Source organism: Notolabrus celidotus, chromosome 24, assembly GCF_009762535.1.
Source record: "Notolabrus celidotus isolate fNotCel1 chromosome 24, fNotCel1.pri, whole genome shotgun sequence".
NCBI classification, from domain to species: Eukaryota; Metazoa; Chordata; class Actinopteri; order Labriformes; family Labridae; genus Notolabrus; species Notolabrus celidotus.
This window is the reverse complement of record NC_048295.1, coordinates 3,818,041-3,835,688: the sequence shown is the minus strand read 5'-3', so window position 1 is coordinate 3,835,688 and position 17,648 is coordinate 3,818,041. Positions and strand designations below refer to the sequence as shown.

Genomic DNA, 17,648 nt, shown 5'->3' with positions numbered 1-17,648 from the left:
GCCTCAGGCTCAACAGAGTCTCAAACTTTGTAGAAGTGTTTCATCTTTTGTAAGTAAGTTTTGTCCTTCAGGGTCACCGTAGAAAGTCCTTCTCTCACCTTCATGTTCAGTTTCAGTTATACTCTAAACCAGCCTGTGTTAAGCTTACACCTGTTGGGTGCTACTTAGAAGAGGGTCCACTACAGGCTCTTGAGGGTTCCTTTTCTGGGCTCCTAATGCGTGCAATGAGATGTCTTAAATCATGTTATTATTAGCCTGAAAATTCAAAAGCAGAGTCGCACAGTCGGAGGATGGACTCCTGAACACATGAAGACGCTCCAGTCAGTAAAAAGTAACAACTTTATTGAAATTTAGAGTCTATTTTATCAAAATGTTCAAGTTTTCAGGACAAACATGTGCAGTGCAATCAGAGACAAAAACATGCATATAAAATAGGACTGAGACAGAGGCTGAGGTTTCAAGTGTTGTGGACAGTAACACACACACACACATACACACCCTTTAAAGCAACATTTCATATCCAACACACCCCCGATGTTTATATTCAAACTTATTCAACATAATGTCACACAAATATACGTTTGTAGTCCCAGCTCTTAATGAGGACGTTCCAGTCCTCGAGAACAGTTCTTCAAGTTCATGTGAAGCTGCAGCGAGAGGATTTTGGCGTTCGTCAAACATTAAAAAAAGGTGGATTTGATTCCCTCTTTAAAGCTCCAGCGTCTCAAGTGTCTACCCTGCTCTTTGGAAAACCTCCAAACAAACAAACATGTCTAAAAGTGTCATTTTGTGTCCATGGAGGAGTCGTCCACACATCCCATGATCCTCTGCAGCTCCTGGATGCAGGGCGCGACTGACGGGCTGTGCAGCTGAGCCGTCTTTAACCTGGGGACAGAAACAGAGTCAGGATTGGGTTCATGTGCAGACCTTGTAAGATATGTTTCAGATACTTCATTTAACACCCAGTGAGCTCGTCTAAACACCACAGTGTGGAAGAAGGACATTTCCAGTGAGGTAAGGTGACCGAGTGAAGCTCCTCAACCCTGGACTGAAAAGTGAGTGGACTTACATTACAGAGGAGGCGGACAGGACTCCAGTAGGACGCCTGTCAGCTGGATACTAAAGATGGCTGCTTAAACGCCAATGAAGAGACATTAATAAACGGGATCTATCACGAGAATCTCAGGTGAGGTAGCGGAAGGAAATGTTTGGAGATCTCGCCACAACGCAGGTCTATCGACGGGGAATGAAATGAGCTGCAGGGTGAAGAGTGAGGGGACAGAACCCAGCTTCACAGGACTTTGTGGTGCACATTTAGTGTCTCTTCACCTTTTGTGTGTGTGTGTGCATGAAGGCAACACACTGAATCAAATATATTCTGCACGTCAGAGAGAAAACAATCACAGATATTTGTGTTGTTGGGTTGTTTGTGTAATAATTTCCTCACTAATTATTGTCCTAATCTGATTGAAATGTGTAAACAGTATGTGGTCACTTCTACTTGATGAAACACAGCTTGTTTTTGTTTCTGACACTCGGCCCCGCTTGTGTTTGCAAACACGGGAGACTACAACCACTGTGACCCGATCATAGTTTCATCTGAACCCTGAGTCGTACCTCCTGAGCAGCTCCCGTCCTCTCCTCGCTTCAGGCTGGTAGTGCTGCAGCGCGGTGAGACCGTGCGCTGCCAGGATGCTGTAACATTGTTCCCGCAGAGCATTGTGGCTCGCCGTGTCCCACTGTGGCAGCTCGCTGGTGTAGCGCCACGCCGTCAGGGCGTGCTCCAGCGCGGCGTCCCACTCTTTGTTCCTCAGGAGGACTTGGCCCCACTCCTGACAGGACACCTGAGAGAGGGAGAGAACAAGTTAGGAAACATTTTCTCTCAGGAGAGAGAGAACACACTTTAAAAACTCTGATACTCACTTTGAACGCCACCAGGTGTGGGTACGCCTTCCTGTAGCAGTGAGCGTCCCTGTTGGAGCCGAATCGTGAGTACGGTATGGACCTGTAAATATTAGTCTTCTTCAGCTGCAGGTCTTCTTGGAGATACTTCAAGTCTGCTGCCAGGATCCTCGGCTCTTGGCTCTAGGATGCAATTGCACAACATGTTTTAAATTACACTTCCTTCAATACGATGTGCTTATTTCACATCATGGAAACAAAACTATCACATCAAGTGACCCTGAATTTAGGAGCCAAATCATATCAGTAACTCACAAGTGAAATGATATGGCAACAACTGAAAACCTGAGGTCTTTGTAATCATATAATGTCTTGACATCCTTCTACTCTCACACCACCACTGATCATGTCTTCATTAGGATACGATAGTACCGCCGGACAGCTGTTGTAGTTAAAATGTGTGTGATTATCTATGGGTGAGGGTGAATACCTGTTCCACTAAGATGAGGGATCTGATGAGCTGCACAAGCTGCTGTTTGGAAAGGGGGGTCGGGTGCTCGTCCATCTTCTCACACTGCTCTTCTATCCTCCTGGTCCAGACCCCACCGATGGACAAGTCCACTACGACACAAACAAAACAAACAAAGGGGGTATGATGCATCAACTCTGTACACACAGGCAGGAGGGAAAGCAGCATATGCACTACCTCTGCAGTCACATTATAATCTGTGTGATGTGTACTCACATGAATGAGCACGCCTTGTGTTAGCAGAGGAGTTCCTCCCTCTTGGAAGTGCAGATGGAGTCAAACGAGCACTTAAGATCTCCAGGTAGGACCTCCTCATCCGAGCTGTACATGACAGAATAACTTGAATTAGTGTCCTTGTTGTTGTTTTCTTCACACTACAGTGTAAACATCACCTGAAGTGGCTGAATGCCATTGTTACCAGTGTTATTTCAGCAGTAAGAGGCAGCATGTAGACTCCTGACATGTTAGCATCAACACACATGAAGTCACCTTCAGAACTCACCTGCTGTTTTAGGCTGTGGAGCAGGGATCTCCACCAAGGCCCGGCGCTGCTGACACAAAGCTGCCATTGCTCCTGTTAGCTGAACTTTGACCCCACAGAGACCCTGCTGCAGATATAGTTGATAACAGCGACTGAACTCGGCTTTAAACAGCTCCTACAAACACATAGAAGCAGCCGGACACGCTGATAACAACTACAAACACACTGACCTGCTTCAAAGTAACTTAGAACTCCACAAAGTCCACTTTGTAACCTTTAAAGTGGCTCCAGAGGGAACTCACCGCCGCTGCTCTACACTACAATGCTGAGGATGAGGCGCCACGAGTTACTGCGCAGGCGTGGTTTGCTCAATGGAGCGTCCTGATTGGTCGACGCCGCAGCGCGTGCTGAAGAGGCGCCGAATATGCAAATGAGGAGGTTTTATGAACGCTCACGCTCAGCCCTCTCTGTCTCTGCTGGGAGGAACTCTAGTTTGTGGTGCTAGGGCGCCCTCTAGTGGCCAATGTGGTGTACTGCAAGTGTGCTGATTTGTCCAACATATAGAATAAATCTTCATGCTGACTCTCTTCTGCTGGAAGTGTGGTCACTTTTTAGAAATACAACATGGTGGGATTAATTTAATAAATTTGACTTCTTTAATCCAATAAATCTGACTTTATTAAACTCATAATTCTGACTTTATTAATCTCATAATTCTGACTTTATTAATCTCATAATTCTGACTTTATTAAACTAATATTTCTGATTTAACCCAGTATTCTGACTTTAATGTCAGTGTTCTGACTTTAATCTCATAATTCTGACTTTAATTGAATTATTCTGACTCTAATTTCATTATTTTGACTTAAATCTAATAATTCAAATTAAAAAGAAATTGAAGGTCTGTGGGATCATCATGTGAATTCAGGGATAAATAAGAGGCAGAGAGGCGTTTTACTTTAAACACGTAAAAGGAAATATATTTTTTTAAAAATGAAATAACAAAAAAAGAACAACATTTCATACAGAAGAGCTGCTTTTGTCATTTGCAGAGGTAATTTACACAGGACTTGAAATGAAAATGCTGCACCTGAAGCGGCTCAGACGTCAGCCGCGCCTCACAGCTGGACTCTTCTTTTTTTTAAGACTTCTCTGAACCTGCCGACCCGGACGCTGAGTTTCCTGCGGGCGAGGCGGCGCCGTGCCGCACTTCAGGTGCAGCATGAAGAGGTTATGTCACATACCGAGCTTCTTTTAAGGATTAATATACACTGGCTCTTGGTAATTCACTCGTATGACGTACGCACCATTGAAACATTTACACACAAAATTTAGAGTTATTTTTCTCTCCCTCAAAACAAGAATACTCCTTTTTATATTTTATAAGACGACAGTTAACAGTTCCAAAACGGTGGCTCTAAGATTGGATTAATCCCACCTACATGAGGCCCTCCCCTCCCACACAGACACTCCTACGACACGCTGATTTCAACAAGCATGGCTCACTGTTTGGAGGAAAGAAGAAAGTTGTAGTCGTGGCAGAAACCAGGGGTGTGCATAGGTGTTACAGACGTCATCCCGAGGCTCTGATTGGACAGTTTATGTTCCTCCTTTCCGTGTGTTTTTTTTGTTTAGTGGTCATATCGGTCCGCTGTGAAGCATGTCAGGGTACGGAGAGACAGGAGAAAGCAAAGAGGGGCCAGGCGTCAGGAGGGCGGTGCACGGCGTCTTCTTCATTGTCCGTTTTTGTGCAAACTGAGATGTAAACATCGGCGATCAGGAAGGGAAGCTACAGCAACACATGGAGAGACAGCGTGGAGGGATGCGGTGTGCTCCTTCGACAGACTGACAGGCACAGAGGGCCAGAGAAATAAATACAGGGAGGGGGGTGAGGAAGAAGAAACTGCCAAGTCTCCTGTGCTTTTTGCTTCTCTCAAACTTGCATCGGTCGCTGAGGGAGTTACTTGTCGCCACTTTAGCAGCTTCTAATGTGCTTCAGAGCTCGGACCCGTTTGTCACAGGCGCCGAGGAGATTAGGGGGGACGTCGGAGAGGAGAGGAGGACACAGTACCACAAGAAGTGCCTTTAAAAGGTCAACACACACACAGGCACCCACATAAGACTGCTTTATGGTCATGCTCGCTATTGCCTTCCCAGGATTACCACCCGTCCGTCTGTTACAAAAGAAAAGTACAAAATATCTACCACACTGCCCCTCCGCTCCCCGCCTGCCGACTATGTAAGGACAGAACCATATCCACGTAGTTTTTTATCATTTATATATATATATGTATATATGTACACATCAATATGCCTTTGAGGCTGTTGAGAAAAAGGGGCGGGGCAGGGTGAAGTCTCTGTAGTGAGGCGTCAGAGTCTGTAGTTTCTTCATTTCCCTCTTTTTCAGCAACAGTGTATCTACAGAGATGCATGATTCCGATGAGAGCGACGTGATCCAGGGTTTTTTTTTAGCATCCGAGTCGGATCAGAGATGGCGATGGCGATCTGTCGTTGCCGTTGAGCGTGTGTCAGTAGACCCAGGAGACGGGGACCCACTGGGCGGTGGTGGACACCAGGTCCACGGCCTCCTCCAGCAGCCGGATGGTGTCGTCGATCTCGTTGTTGATGATGGTCTGGTCGAAGTAGTGAGCGTAGGTCCGCTGGAGCATCTCGGATTCCTTCTGCAGCCGCTGGAGAGAGTCGTCCTGAGGAATGAGGGGAGAGAGAAAGGTCAGATCGGTTCTGTGATTGTTCAGGTCAGGTGGTTCAAGGCTGCATTCGTGGTCCAGTTCTGTTACAACTTACTTTTTTAAATGTTACCTGACATAAGGGTGACATATGTTCCCCTCTGACATTCAGATATATTTAAATGTGTTCTTTGAACGACTGTCAGGAGTTATGTAAACAACTTCCAGGAACTAGGCTCACTACCCTACTTAGGACCCTTTAGTGACTACCTGGAAACACCCATGACTGTTAGAGGCTTATATTTTCCAGCTCTTCCCCAGTCTGGTCAGAACTGAAGAAGCCTTTTGGAGGAGAGGTGAAACATCTTCAACATTTTCAACCAGTCAAGCTGTCTTATGGTTCAAGCTTTGAATAGTTTGGGCAGATTACCCATTACCCTTTTTCATTGAGCCTCTTATTTTGTGAGCCCCTTTAATTAATCTCTCTCTGCTTTTACAAGGTTCACATACTATTTACAAGTCCTGAGGACATTTGAATATTTAAATACCTTGGTAAAAATGAGCTAAGGCTACCACCAATGCAGGCTTGATAATAATCAGCAACACAAGAATAATCCCCCACATTTCCCCGGGACAAAGGAGGGAGAGGAAACAGAGAGGTTTGGGACGGGCGTGAAGTTTCACCAAAAATGAAGATGCACCACGAAGCGAGCGCACAACCACAGAGGATTATTGGAGGGATTAGAGGATCTAGAGGAGGACGACCACTAGAGCTACACAAACACATGAGGCCACACATCATGCGGTACTCACGGGCAGTTTCCTGCACCACTTTGGAATCTTGAGTGCAAACGAACACAGGCATGGCGAAGAAAACAGACATGCATGAAGCAAACGAGCCACGTGCAGTTAGAGAGACATCAGGCAGAGGATGACAGGCAGTGATGTTTCAAACAGTGCATATGTGACGATGTGATGAGTTAGTCCGTGCAGAGAGAGAGAGAGAGAGAGGGAGAGAGAGAGAGGAGCTGTGACTGTACCTCGGTCATCCCAGGGGTGATGGTGGGAGCGGCGATGAAGACGACGTAGGGAGCGAACTCAGCCGTCCTGAGGATCTTGAGCGCCTGGTGGGAGAGAGGACACGTCTGTTTGTTGTTATTGTGTTCTGCTGGTTTCTTAGCTGTGTCAGTGTGGGGCGCGTCTTCAAACTGCGTCTCTGGTTACCTGCGGTTCCACGTCCAGGATGGAGATCATGCCCTGCGCGTGGATCTGCCGGATGGTCTCCAGCCTGGTCCCGTACATGGCGTCCTCGTGGCTGCCGTACTCCAGGTAGTCGTTGTTGCTGATGTCCTGCATCATCTGGTCGTGTGTGACGAAGTAGTAGTTCTTCCCGTTCTCCTCGTCCTTCTTCGGAGGCCGTGTCGTGTCTGAGGGGAGAGACGGACGGATGGAGAGTTATTTAGAGGAAAGAAACATGTCTCTAATGTTTTAATTTTAAAGTTTTAGATGCATCTCCTCACGTGGGATGGGGTAGGCGAAGCGGTCAGGATGTTTAGTGATGAGTGTGTTCTTGATGTGCCTCCTGCCAACTCCATGAGCACCTGAAGGAAAGGAGACAGCAGAGACAATCAATCAATCTTTATTTATACCGCGCCAAATCACAACAAATGTATCTCAAGACTCAGACTCTTGTCCTCTGGGCTAAAATAAAGGTGGGTGTTGTTGGTTAGAGTGACTACAGATGCGATCTATTGTTTGTGCATGTTTTGAAATCATAGTCCAGGTTACCAGAGACTGTCCTCTCTATGTTTCAAGACGAAAGGAGGGGTAACCCGGACTATGATTTCAAAACAAGCACAGACAATAGATCACATTTCTCTGAAACCAGAGTTTGATGAGACTAATCAGCGACATCCCTCTCTTCAAAGCCACAAAACTCCACCACCACAACCACCGTGATAAGACCTCACAGGACTCAGAAGTCTCTGCTCAAGCCAACAAGCTCCTGTCCTCTGCAGGTTTGATAACATTTGTTATTTGCATGCATTAAAGTCAAGTTTGTCTTTATTGCCATTGAAAGATTCATGTTGTTTCTGCAGGATCATGAAGACCAGCTGCTTCCTTGAATAGACTTTATTGCAGAGATAGAGAAGTGAGACTTTAAGAGGTCTGTCTTTCAGGGCTCAGTCGTTCAGTCACTCCTCCTCCTCCTATATTTACTCTGCAAACACACAAGAACTCACCGAGGAGAACCAGGGTTTTCCTTTTGAACGACGGCAGTTTGACCACTTCCTCGTAGGTCACCAGGTCTAGTTGGTCGAACACTGCAGAGTGGAGAGGAAGCACAAGGTTAGCATCAGGTCAGAGGTCACACATGCTCAGTGCAGGGATTGAGTACTTTAAATATAGCTGATTAGAAAGTGAGTACATGTGTTAAATTAAAGGCTATGTGAGGTGTGATTACATTTGATTAAACTGTTTCCAGAATATAACACAGACTTGAGTTAACATGCTAATCTCCATAAATAGATGCAAACCTTTAGGACAGAAGCAAAGCTAGAGCAAATGAGACGTTAACGCCTCTGTGGTTACAATTTAGAGCCCAGTTATTCGAATCATATCGTCCAGGTCTCACACCAGCAGGCTTTGACGTGCTCATTTGCACTAACCTCAGTCTGAGTTATTCAAACTAACAGAGCAGCTATCGCTCAAAGTCAAGGAGACATTAGGAGGAGGAAAAACACAGAAGCTGGACTCCAGCTGTCTGCAGTTACTTACATGCAGCCATGTCATTGGGTAAGAGACAGCATGAAATATGGACAGAGGGCGGGAGCGGAAGGGTTAATAAACAGACAAACTAAAGAAATCACTCAAGTATTCAACATGGAAAGCTGTTAACACTGTTAGAAACAAAGTGCAAACTGAGGCAGCAGCAGCAGGAGAGGTCTGTCAGAGGGACACAGCATGCAGTTACACATTGAGGGACAGTTATCTCACACTACGTAGCATTAGTCAAATCAAATGACAGCTTGTTAGCATTAGCTCTGCTGTGTTATCTGTGTGAGGAAGTGTTGGAGGTCTTACCTGCGTTGTGTTTGGCCAGGTACTTGTCTTTATACTGCTTCTTCTTCTTCCCAAACCAGGTGCAGCTGGCTTGTTGCTCCTGTTTGGTCTTCTCCATGGCTATACACGCCACACGCCTGCAGACGCAAACACACACAACAATCAATCGACCTGAAGGGAGCATGTTTCTGTGAATCTACTCGCAAAACCTGCAACTAAGATCATCTGCAATATCAAGACCACAATCCATAAAACCCTGAACCTGTCCCCCTTGAGTGTCTCTCGTTCTCACCACTCCTGCAGCTCAGGTGACGGGATGAGTCCCGCCGTGCCGTTCTTCGTGTTCTCCAGCTTCCCCTGCCACCAGTTGTGGTCGTCCTTGGAGATGATCTGGATGATGTCGCCCACCCTGAAGCGGATGCCGGCCTCCTTGCACGGGATGAGGTCATCTTTGGCCGGGTCGTACTCGAACTGAGCACGTACGTAAATCTGAAGAGAGACAGAGACAGAGGAGCTTAAGTGAGGAGGCGATACAGGAGAGGAAGGCTATACTCGTCTGAAATGCAGCGCTTAGGCTTCTAGAAGTCAGCCGAGGGAGCGTTGAAGCTGAAGCAGGAGAGGGCACGGATACAGCAAGACCACAATGATCGGAAAAGCACTTTACCACAACTCTGCCTGCAGCCACATCCCGTTACCACCTGTTGTCTTTACGTTTGAGAGCTAGCATGGGAGCTACATGATGAGTAACCAGACTTTGGGATGGGGGGTGGGAGGAGGAGCTGGGATCTACTTCTACTAAGGGTCCACTTAGACTTAAACGTCTTACCTTGATGGACAATTTGTCCTTGATAGCTGGTCTGGAGATCTATGGGGTTGAGAGCATCACACACACACTTACACATAAATCATGCAGTAGAGAATGTCGGGGTGTTTCAACGTAGAGGGTGTGATGAGGGACCCACAGAGGGATGCTGAGTCTGAGATATGTGTGACAAACCAGGGTTCCTAACATTTCATCCTTTGTTATTTAGAGGCCGGACTGCAGCCTGACGTTGGTGAGTGTGTGGATGTGACGTGTGAATGAAAGAGGACACAGACGTCATGCAGACTTGGACTCGTTGGGAGGAGTTAGTGTCGTAAAAGTAGCTGAGTGTGAGACAAAAGGAAGGAGGTGAAGTGAAGGAAGAAGGGACTCTTACCAGACGGCCTTTAGGCTGGATCGTCGACGGCAGGTCCTGGATTGGAGGAGAGAAGCCGACAGGTTAGAGATGCTTCTTAAACATTTGCTTTTATTTTTGTAGAGGAGAAAAAAGGTCCCATCTGTTAACAAGGAGGAGGCGCTGTAAGGTCTATTCTGCAGACAGCCAGCAGGGGGAGCTCCACATGTTCTAGCTTCCATTTGGGGACCAGTCAATCATCCGTCTATGACCTTTAACCTTAAGAATGACTCACCTGTCCTGTCTTTTGTGTGTGTGTGTGTGTGCGTGTGTGTGTGTAACAGCAGACACATACCAGGATGGAGCTGGTAACGCTGGCGTGACCGTTTGCAGGCGACTGTCGGGACACATCTGGCGACTCTTTCTGCAAAAGAGGAGACAAAATATATATTTTCAAACTCTCCTAGAATCTGCAGAAATGTATCAATCAATCTGTATTTATAGAGCACCTTTCATACAAATCAAATGCAACCCAAAGTGCTTTACAGCGATTGAAAACAAGAAGGAAACAGAAATAAAACAAAGGCAAGACATATTAAAGATTTTAAAACAGCTTCCAGTTTGTTAATTGTGTTCTTTGGAAGACCAGAAAGGAGAGCATTGCAGTGTGTGTGTGCGTGTGTGCGTGTGTGATCTCTCACCTCACAGGACATGGACTGAGAGCGGTAACTGGGAACGATCTTGAACGTGATGCTGCCTCTCATCTCCCTCTGTGTGGACGAAGGAGAAAAATAAACATTTAACTTTCCCGAGTTGTGTTTGTTTTGACTTTAAATTGAATTAAATAATCCACATGGACACTCTGTAATCTGTGTGTCTTACCAGCATCTTCTGGAGCTGTTCCACCGTCTGATTGGCAACGCTGATGCCATTAATCTCTCGGATCTCGTCTCCTACGTGCAGAGTCCCTGAGGCGAGGAAATAATGAATTAATAAACGCTACGAAAGAGGCTCCAGAACATTGAAACATCAGCGCCAGGGGAAACCTCAGGGGGGAGGAGCTGAGAGAGTAAGATATGAAGTTTGCAGCTGTACCTTGTCGATGGATCATCCCTCCGTGCATGATGCGAGCTACGATGCAGTGATTGAGTTCGTTCATTTTTAACGTAATGCCCTGCAAAGAACAGAAATGCAGATTAAACACTGTTAATATTTGACTCTCCGGATTACTGAATGCACCCCGTCTTACCCGGCTCATAGATTATCCAAAAGGTGCACACAGATGGTTGGTTTCCCCGATCTTACCGGGAATGACTCTGGATTAACTTTACTGCCACTTCCAGCTACTTCACTTTGACTAGTGCCCAGTTTGAGAGCAGGATTCCTTGGATTGACACCAGCTTGTTTCAGCTGCAGGCTGTTAGTCCATCTGTCTCCAGTAGACTGTGGTTTCACTTTATCTGCAGCAGGTTACATGTTGACTTTAATCTGGCCTGATACTGAAAGCTCAACCTGAGACAGTAAGACTATTGTGCAGGAAACCATCCTCTCTCTCTCTCTGTTTTTCCTACTTCCCTTTATAAACACACACACACACTGTTTCTACACACCATAGGCTCATCTGTGTTCTTCTGGAACTGGACGAGGCGAACCCGGGTGACGTTCTCCAGGTCCATGTCTCCGTTAGTGCTGTCCGGAGAGTCTCCGTTAAGGTATGGCGAGGTAGGCGGGGGCGTCACCCTTAGTGCTTCATCACTGTAGACCTCGTGGGCGACGACATCGTGGGTCTGCAGCAAAGCCTGGAAGGCAAACACGTAGTGATGAGTCATGGGTTCGACTTCGCAGCACCTAGTTCACCGTTCAGTAAATCCCACACTGGTGTTGAGAGATGAAGAAGCAGCCCGACGGCACATTTCCTCGCCACAAGAGCCGCATGTGCTGCTCCATTCAGTATCGGTGTGTTTGTGCGTGTTTTGCTCCCAACATCAGAAGCAGTGTGGCTTACACTAATCCTCTTTAGCCACTAATCATGTCACTGACACACTGTGAGTTTTTCACAAACACTTCAACGAGGGGCCTTTGCCAAACGATCACAGCTGCTCTCCAGAGAAACTCAATCAGACCTCTATCAAGAATCATGAGTAAACACATAAAGACTCCCAACCTAACAGATTTCAACCATCTTACTATTATGTCTTTTTTTTATGTACATGCATCCATCCATCCATCCATCCATCCATCCATCCATCCATGCATGCATGCATGCATGCATACATGCATACATACATGCATACATACATACATCCATAGATACATCCATCCATCCATACATCCATACATACACACATTGTTTGCTGTAGCTTTTGCAGATGAAAGACAGAAGTTCACACATGCAAACTTACTCAAATATAATCATTCACACACATTTGTTGTTCGTTCATGTATCTAGCATACGTATGAATGTGTTACAAGTGGGTGTGTTTGTGTGTGTGTGTCTACTTTCTTCATATCATTTTGAAAAATGTTATTTTACAGTGGAATGTCAGAGACAAAAGCAAACATAAACATCAGTGCTGTGCATGGCAGGAGGAAACTTCCAGCCAGTCAGGTCAGAGAGCAGGACGTTCTAATTGGATTGAACCAAACCTGAGGCATGACAGCTCCAGTAAGTGACACAGACTGAACCGGCGCAGGGGAACACCACCGCCTGCTGTGCTCCTAACCCAGTACTACAACAGTGCTGTCCTACATTAAGCTGCTGCACACTCATCACAAAGAGTTAAAAAACTATAACTTACAAGCTAAAAGAATACATCTACTATTGCACTATTTACTAACACTTTAATGTTGCCCCAAAGTAACACAGACTTCAACAGTACCTTTAAATGAACCCTCTTATTTTCTGCCTCAGATGCATCTCAATAAAATCCTTCCTGCTTGTCTCAAGAAACAACTGACAGACAAGGTGGTACTGACAGTCAGTGTAAAAGGGGGCCAGCAAATCCACAATGAGGCCTGGCTGTTCAGTACTTTTTCTCTGTAGCTCCTCTCTCCCAGTCGCTCTAATGCTTCTGCCTCTCTCCTCTACATGCCTCTATCCCCGCCCGAGGGCTCGCCGAGCTCAGGTGCTAAGCAGCTTTGTGGCTGAGGGAGTTATGTGGATTGTCAAAAGAACTCGTCTTCTGACACATTAGGTTGTAAGTACTCACACCAGTGAACCTACTCTACATACACACAACAACAATATAGACCTTCTACAGCAGTACAAATGTGTGTGTGTTTCTGTTATGATGTCCCACCATGAAGTGCGGCTGTGTGAGGATTCTCCTGAGCTCCTTGGCCTCCATGTTCTCTGGGTAACATGAAATGGTTTCTAGTACCTGATGGGAGAAGAAAAAGCAGATACAAAGAGCTCAGAAATGTCAACAAGATTGTAAAATGACATTCAAGTGTTTGGGATTGGGAAGGGTAAGTCTGGTCTGCAGGCTGTAATGGCTTTAACATAATCAGTACCAAGCCACAAACTCCATTGATAACATACTTGTAGGGTGCTGAAGCTGCTGGTTGTATTATTTCAGATCAGAATGACTTCTAAATCAGATCCAAGTCAAACAAAAACAACTTAAAGCTGCTGAAACTCCAGAAACCTGCACGGTGAAATGACTGTTTTTGGTTTCCTTTTTCTAAATTGTAATTTTTTTAAGGATAAGCACCAACATAAATGATGATTTATTTGCTCTTGTTATCATTCTTATTGTTATTTAATTGTATTCTTGTTAAGCACATTTCTTGCACAAAAATACATAAATAAATGGTGTTTTTTTAACCCGTAAAACTTCAGATATCTGGTCCAAAAGTTGCATGAAAGGGGAATCATGTTGCACAACTACTTGACCTGTGCATGCTCCTCACCTCTTTGGCTCTCTGCACTCCATCACTTGGAGGGTTTCTGATCTGTGGCGACGACCTGGTGTTGATTTTATCATAAAGCTGAAATGAAATCAATAAAAAACACTTGAGCTTGGAGCTGAACAATCTGACTCTTTGCTTTAATCACTGATTTAAAAAAGTGAGCAGAAGGCATGTAGAGAAAGCAGATGGCGCTCTCCTGACACCTAGTGGTCACTTTCAGTACTGCAGAGGAGGAAGGTTTCACTCACATCTAAAAGAGTGTGAAGGTGCTGATCCTGGAAGACACTGTGGAGGAAGTCCATGTCTTTCTCACTGCAGTCCGTCAAGGCATGGATCTCCTCTAAGCTGTCCAAAACCTGTGACACTGCCCCTGCACACACACACACACACACGTACACACACACACACAGACGTTATACATTTAAATATTGTCTGCCTCATACACAGATACACTCAAAAGGTACACAGAGCAGTCCCAGACAGAATGCAAACACTGAACACGAGAGACGGACAGACTTGTGCACTAACACACCATCCAAAGAAAACAAGCACAACACGACGAAACAACACAAACAAGACAACACGACACACAAAGACACAAAAAGACACAAAAAGACACACAAAGACACACAAAGACACACAAACACTCAGAACTATTTAACCCCAAGTACCTGCTGCATCGCCCACACATGCAGCAAAACCAGAGAAACAGCGTACATGGCATCAATACAACAGCAGGAGAAAGACTCGTCAGAAAGTTACAGTGAGGATTAAAGGGTCACACCGCAGAGAAATCAGACAGAGGAATGTGAAAGAGCGAAAATAACATGGGAATAAATTCAATCTGATGTAAAAAAAAAAAAAAAGTGAGGTGCGACTGAGCGATCCTGCGCTGATTGGCTCTCGTGTAAGACAACATACACTCCCTACGAAGACGCTATCAAATAAGAAGTGACATTATCCTGATTACTAATATGTTCAAGCTGGACTAATGATGGATTTAAGGACACAAGAATGAGACATTGATTCAGCTTTCCTGTGCACAATGAGAAACACAGCAGAGGAGACGTTTCTGTTTACATGCATCATACTCCTCCTAACAGGAACAAGGATATAAATTAAGAGCAGACTTTTCCTGCTGCTGTGGACATGCCAGACTCCAGCTACTATCCGTCTTCCCACTATCATCTATCTCTCTCTCTCTTCATCTCCCTCTCTCCCTCTCTCCAATACAATCCCAGCAGATGTGTGTCTAACATGAGTCTGGTCCTGCTGGAGGTTTCTGCCTGTTAAAGGAAGTTTGTCCTTGCCAGTGTAACTTGCTAAATGCTGCAAAGTGCTCTGCTCATGGTGGATTAAGATGAGATCAGACTGAGTCCTGTCTGTAAGATGGGACTGGGTCTTAAGATGCATGTAAACAGAATATCATCTTCAAAATCGCCTGGATTAAAAAGACAGGAGAATAGACTGAGGAAGCCATTTTGCAGGATTAAGAGCTAACATCATCCGACACTAAGAATTAAATGCTCATGATGATGATGATGATGATGATGAGGTCATGATGATAGCACACACAGTCTAAGGGTTGGGAGGGGGATACGTACTTTCGGCGGCTAGCAGTCCTAGAGACAGCACGGCGGAAGAAAAGAACACCAAAGAAAGAGAGGCTGAGATTAGAGGAGGGTCACAGCAGCTCAGAGAACTCAGAGAGGAAAAGTGCAAACAGTCACAGAGGGAGCGTGAGGGCAGGAGAGAGGAGAAACACAGGAGAGAGCAACACAAGCAGCCAAGTCTGTGGATAATCTGCCAAGCTGCTGCAAGCACTGCACACGTCTACGAGCGGGCACACGTCTGGGGGGCTACCAAAATAAACCAGGCACCGGGAAGCATGACTGCGCCAGACTGCCAGCCTCAGCAGAAAGAACATACGTGTTTGTATAAGCGCGTCTGGCTGCAGCGGCTCCCTCTGAACCCGAGCAGAAAATATGCAGAGCTTAGGGGGTGATGTAACACGCCGCTCATTTTCTGCTCTTTACGACGACTGATTCCAATACGCTGATAACCATTGGACTGCTGCGGTTTGTGCTTATCAGGGAAGTGAAAGTTAAAGGCTGAGACAGGGAAGTGAGGATGTTGGGCAACATCTGTCTTCACCCAAACAAGCCAAGGTTCACTTTAGAGTAGAAACCACAGGAATAGAAACGCAGCGAGGTCTGCGCTGCGTGTGCATGTTTCAGTTTTCACCATACACAAAGGTTAACGCAGCTGCATCGACTCTGACGGCCGCAAAGAATGAAGCTAACGTGAGTCACTCAGACTTTATGGAGTCCAGCTTCTTTTGCACCTTGCCTTGCCAAGTATGTCTCATAACTCGACACAGTCTGGTTTTCAGTACAGGAAACAGAGAGACTCAGCTGTACGTGGATAACGTCATCGCCCTCTCGCTCGCTTCAGGGGAAAGTTCTCCACTTTTACCTGCTGAGTTTGCAAACCAGCTCACCCCGACTTTTGCAGAAGGGAGCAAAATTTCTGCGGCTTGCGTTCACACATGCAGCTCACAAAGTAGGAGTTTGGTGTAACAGAAGGCAGCTGTCATTGGAATAATATAAATTGAAATTGAAGTGTCCCCTAATTTACAGAACTTTTAAGACTGTGCAGAAGTGAGTCTTTGCAGGAAGAGTTAAGTCTTCATGCAGTTTGCTACATCCCTTTATTTTTGAGACTCTGCTAAGTGGATCTTTGCATGCAGGTAGAGCTGAATCTTCATCCTTTTATCACCACTGAATCCAACTGAAAACATTGTTGGTATAATATTTGATCTAATGCATGTTGGATCTTCTTCAGCTGCAAGGAGAAAAAGACACATCCCTGTTCGAGTTACCTGAGGAGGTGGGGTCATCAGAGAAGTCATGAAGCTCCTCTGGGGGGTCCCCGTAGTAAGAGTTGAACTTGTGGCTGGAGACAGCAGCGAGCACCGCGCCCTGGAGGAGGGATGGAGAGAGAACATGTTGTTACAGAAAGCCACAAGAGGCCCTTTTTTGTGGTCTTATCTACATGTTGTAACAGATTTGAATACGAGTGCATAAAAAGGAACTGTGGGTTTAACACAGAGAAACACACCTCATGCTTTGGAGGGTTACAGAACATGTGAAGGTCAGGAGATGCTTTTTAAAACTGTCACTGGATTTCTACTTTGAGTTATTCAGACACAAAAATATGCAAAATAAAAAATCTAATGAATAAATGTGACCGAGGTGTAGGTATTCCCCTTTCACGGGATCTTAAAAATCACTCAGAGCCTTTTATCTAGGTCATTTATTAGATGCAGTTGCACAGGGTGGCGGAACACACACTTCCTTTTTAACAACAACACCATGACAAGTGCTAACCTTCAGCTTCCTCCTGGCATTGAACTTCCTCAGCTGCTCCACGGTTTCAGGCAGGTGGATCTTGTAGGCGTACCTGTCCCTCTCCTGCACACATGCACGAAAAACAGAAGAGATTTCCACGTTATTACGAGTAAAGATGATGAAGACAACAGAGGAGATGTAGAGCACACACACAGGATGTGAAAGCTGAGCTGTGGTTTAAAAACAGGGGGTGACTCTGACTTCTTTATGTCCCTGTAAATGCTCAGAAAAGTCAAAATGCTCTGAAGTAGGAGTGAACGCATTCTTGCCTTCAGCCAAGGGTGGTTGAGGGCCTCGTAGACGGTGATCCTCTCAGCGGGGTCCAGCATCAGCATGCGTCGCACCAGGTCCTTGGCGCTCTCTGAGATGTGGGCCCACTGGCGAGGGTTCATCTGTATGATAAAACACAAGACCAGACCCTATTAGAGTCACGTAAAACCTGCACTGGTTCTGTTTTTACAACGGATATTTTAACATCCGCCATATTTCTGCAGGGAAACGAAGTTG

The 17,648-nt window shown here is 45.7% G+C and overlaps 2 protein-coding genes across 11 annotated transcripts in view; both read right to left on the bottom strand.

Annotated features, from left to right (window-relative positions):
- Window positions 1-321: 321 nt before the first annotated feature.
- On the bottom strand, window positions 322-3,276 carry LOC117808005. Of its 2 annotated transcripts, XM_034677410.1 has the most exons (7): window positions 3,143-3,275; window positions 2,934-3,036; window positions 2,648-2,752; window positions 2,393-2,523; window positions 1,924-2,085; window positions 1,618-1,844; window positions 322-885 (listed from the first exon to the last, which is right to left on the bottom strand). In XM_034677410.1, the coding sequence occupies exons 2-7, from the start codon at window positions 2,998-3,000 to the stop codon at window positions 783-785; spliced, it is 795 nt and encodes a 264-aa protein (XP_034533301.1). In that variant the 5' UTR covers window positions 3,001-3,036; window positions 3,143-3,275; the 3' UTR covers window positions 322-782. The 2 variants fall into 2 exon arrangements, with proteins under 2 accessions (XP_034533301.1, XP_034533300.1); XM_034677409.1 differs by having other exon boundaries at window positions 2,934-3,276.
- A 588-nt stretch (window positions 3,277-3,864) lies between these two features.
- Window positions 3,865-17,648, bottom strand: part of LOC117807989 (peripheral plasma membrane protein CASK-like) — a 46,541-nt gene continuing 32,757 nt past the window's right edge. For 3 of the 9 annotated variants that reach the window (XM_034677360.1, XM_034677352.1, XM_034677351.1), the window contains 20 exons: window positions 17,411-17,533; window positions 17,121-17,204; window positions 16,613-16,712; window positions 13,980-14,101; window positions 13,732-13,809; window positions 13,119-13,199; window positions 11,430-11,618; window positions 10,915-10,993; window positions 10,702-10,787; window positions 10,521-10,589; window positions 10,175-10,243; window positions 9,862-9,897; window positions 9,489-9,527; window positions 8,955-9,151; window positions 8,684-8,799; window positions 7,843-7,923; window positions 7,120-7,200; window positions 6,824-7,026; window positions 6,640-6,744; window positions 3,865-5,617 (listed from right to left, as the gene is read on the bottom strand). In XM_034677360.1, coding sequence (XP_034533251.1) covers window positions 5,441-5,617; window positions 6,640-6,744; window positions 6,824-7,026; window positions 7,120-7,200; window positions 7,843-7,923; window positions 8,684-8,799; window positions 8,955-9,151; window positions 9,489-9,527; window positions 9,862-9,897; window positions 10,175-10,243; window positions 10,521-10,589; window positions 10,702-10,787; window positions 10,915-10,993; window positions 11,430-11,618; window positions 13,119-13,199; window positions 13,732-13,809; window positions 13,980-14,101; window positions 16,613-16,712; window positions 17,121-17,204; window positions 17,411-17,533 — 2,115 coding nt within the window. In that variant the 3' untranslated portion in view covers window positions 3,865-5,440. The remainder of the gene's footprint in view (window positions 5,618-6,639; window positions 6,745-6,823; window positions 7,027-7,119; window positions 7,201-7,842; window positions 7,924-8,683; window positions 8,800-8,954; window positions 9,152-9,488; window positions 9,528-9,861; window positions 9,898-10,174; window positions 10,244-10,520; window positions 10,590-10,701; window positions 10,788-10,914; window positions 10,994-11,429; window positions 11,619-13,118; window positions 13,200-13,731; window positions 13,810-13,979; window positions 14,102-16,612; window positions 16,713-17,120; window positions 17,205-17,410; window positions 17,534-17,648) is intronic. The other 6 variants (XM_034677353.1, XM_034677354.1, XM_034677356.1 and 3 more) reach the window with 6 other exon arrangements.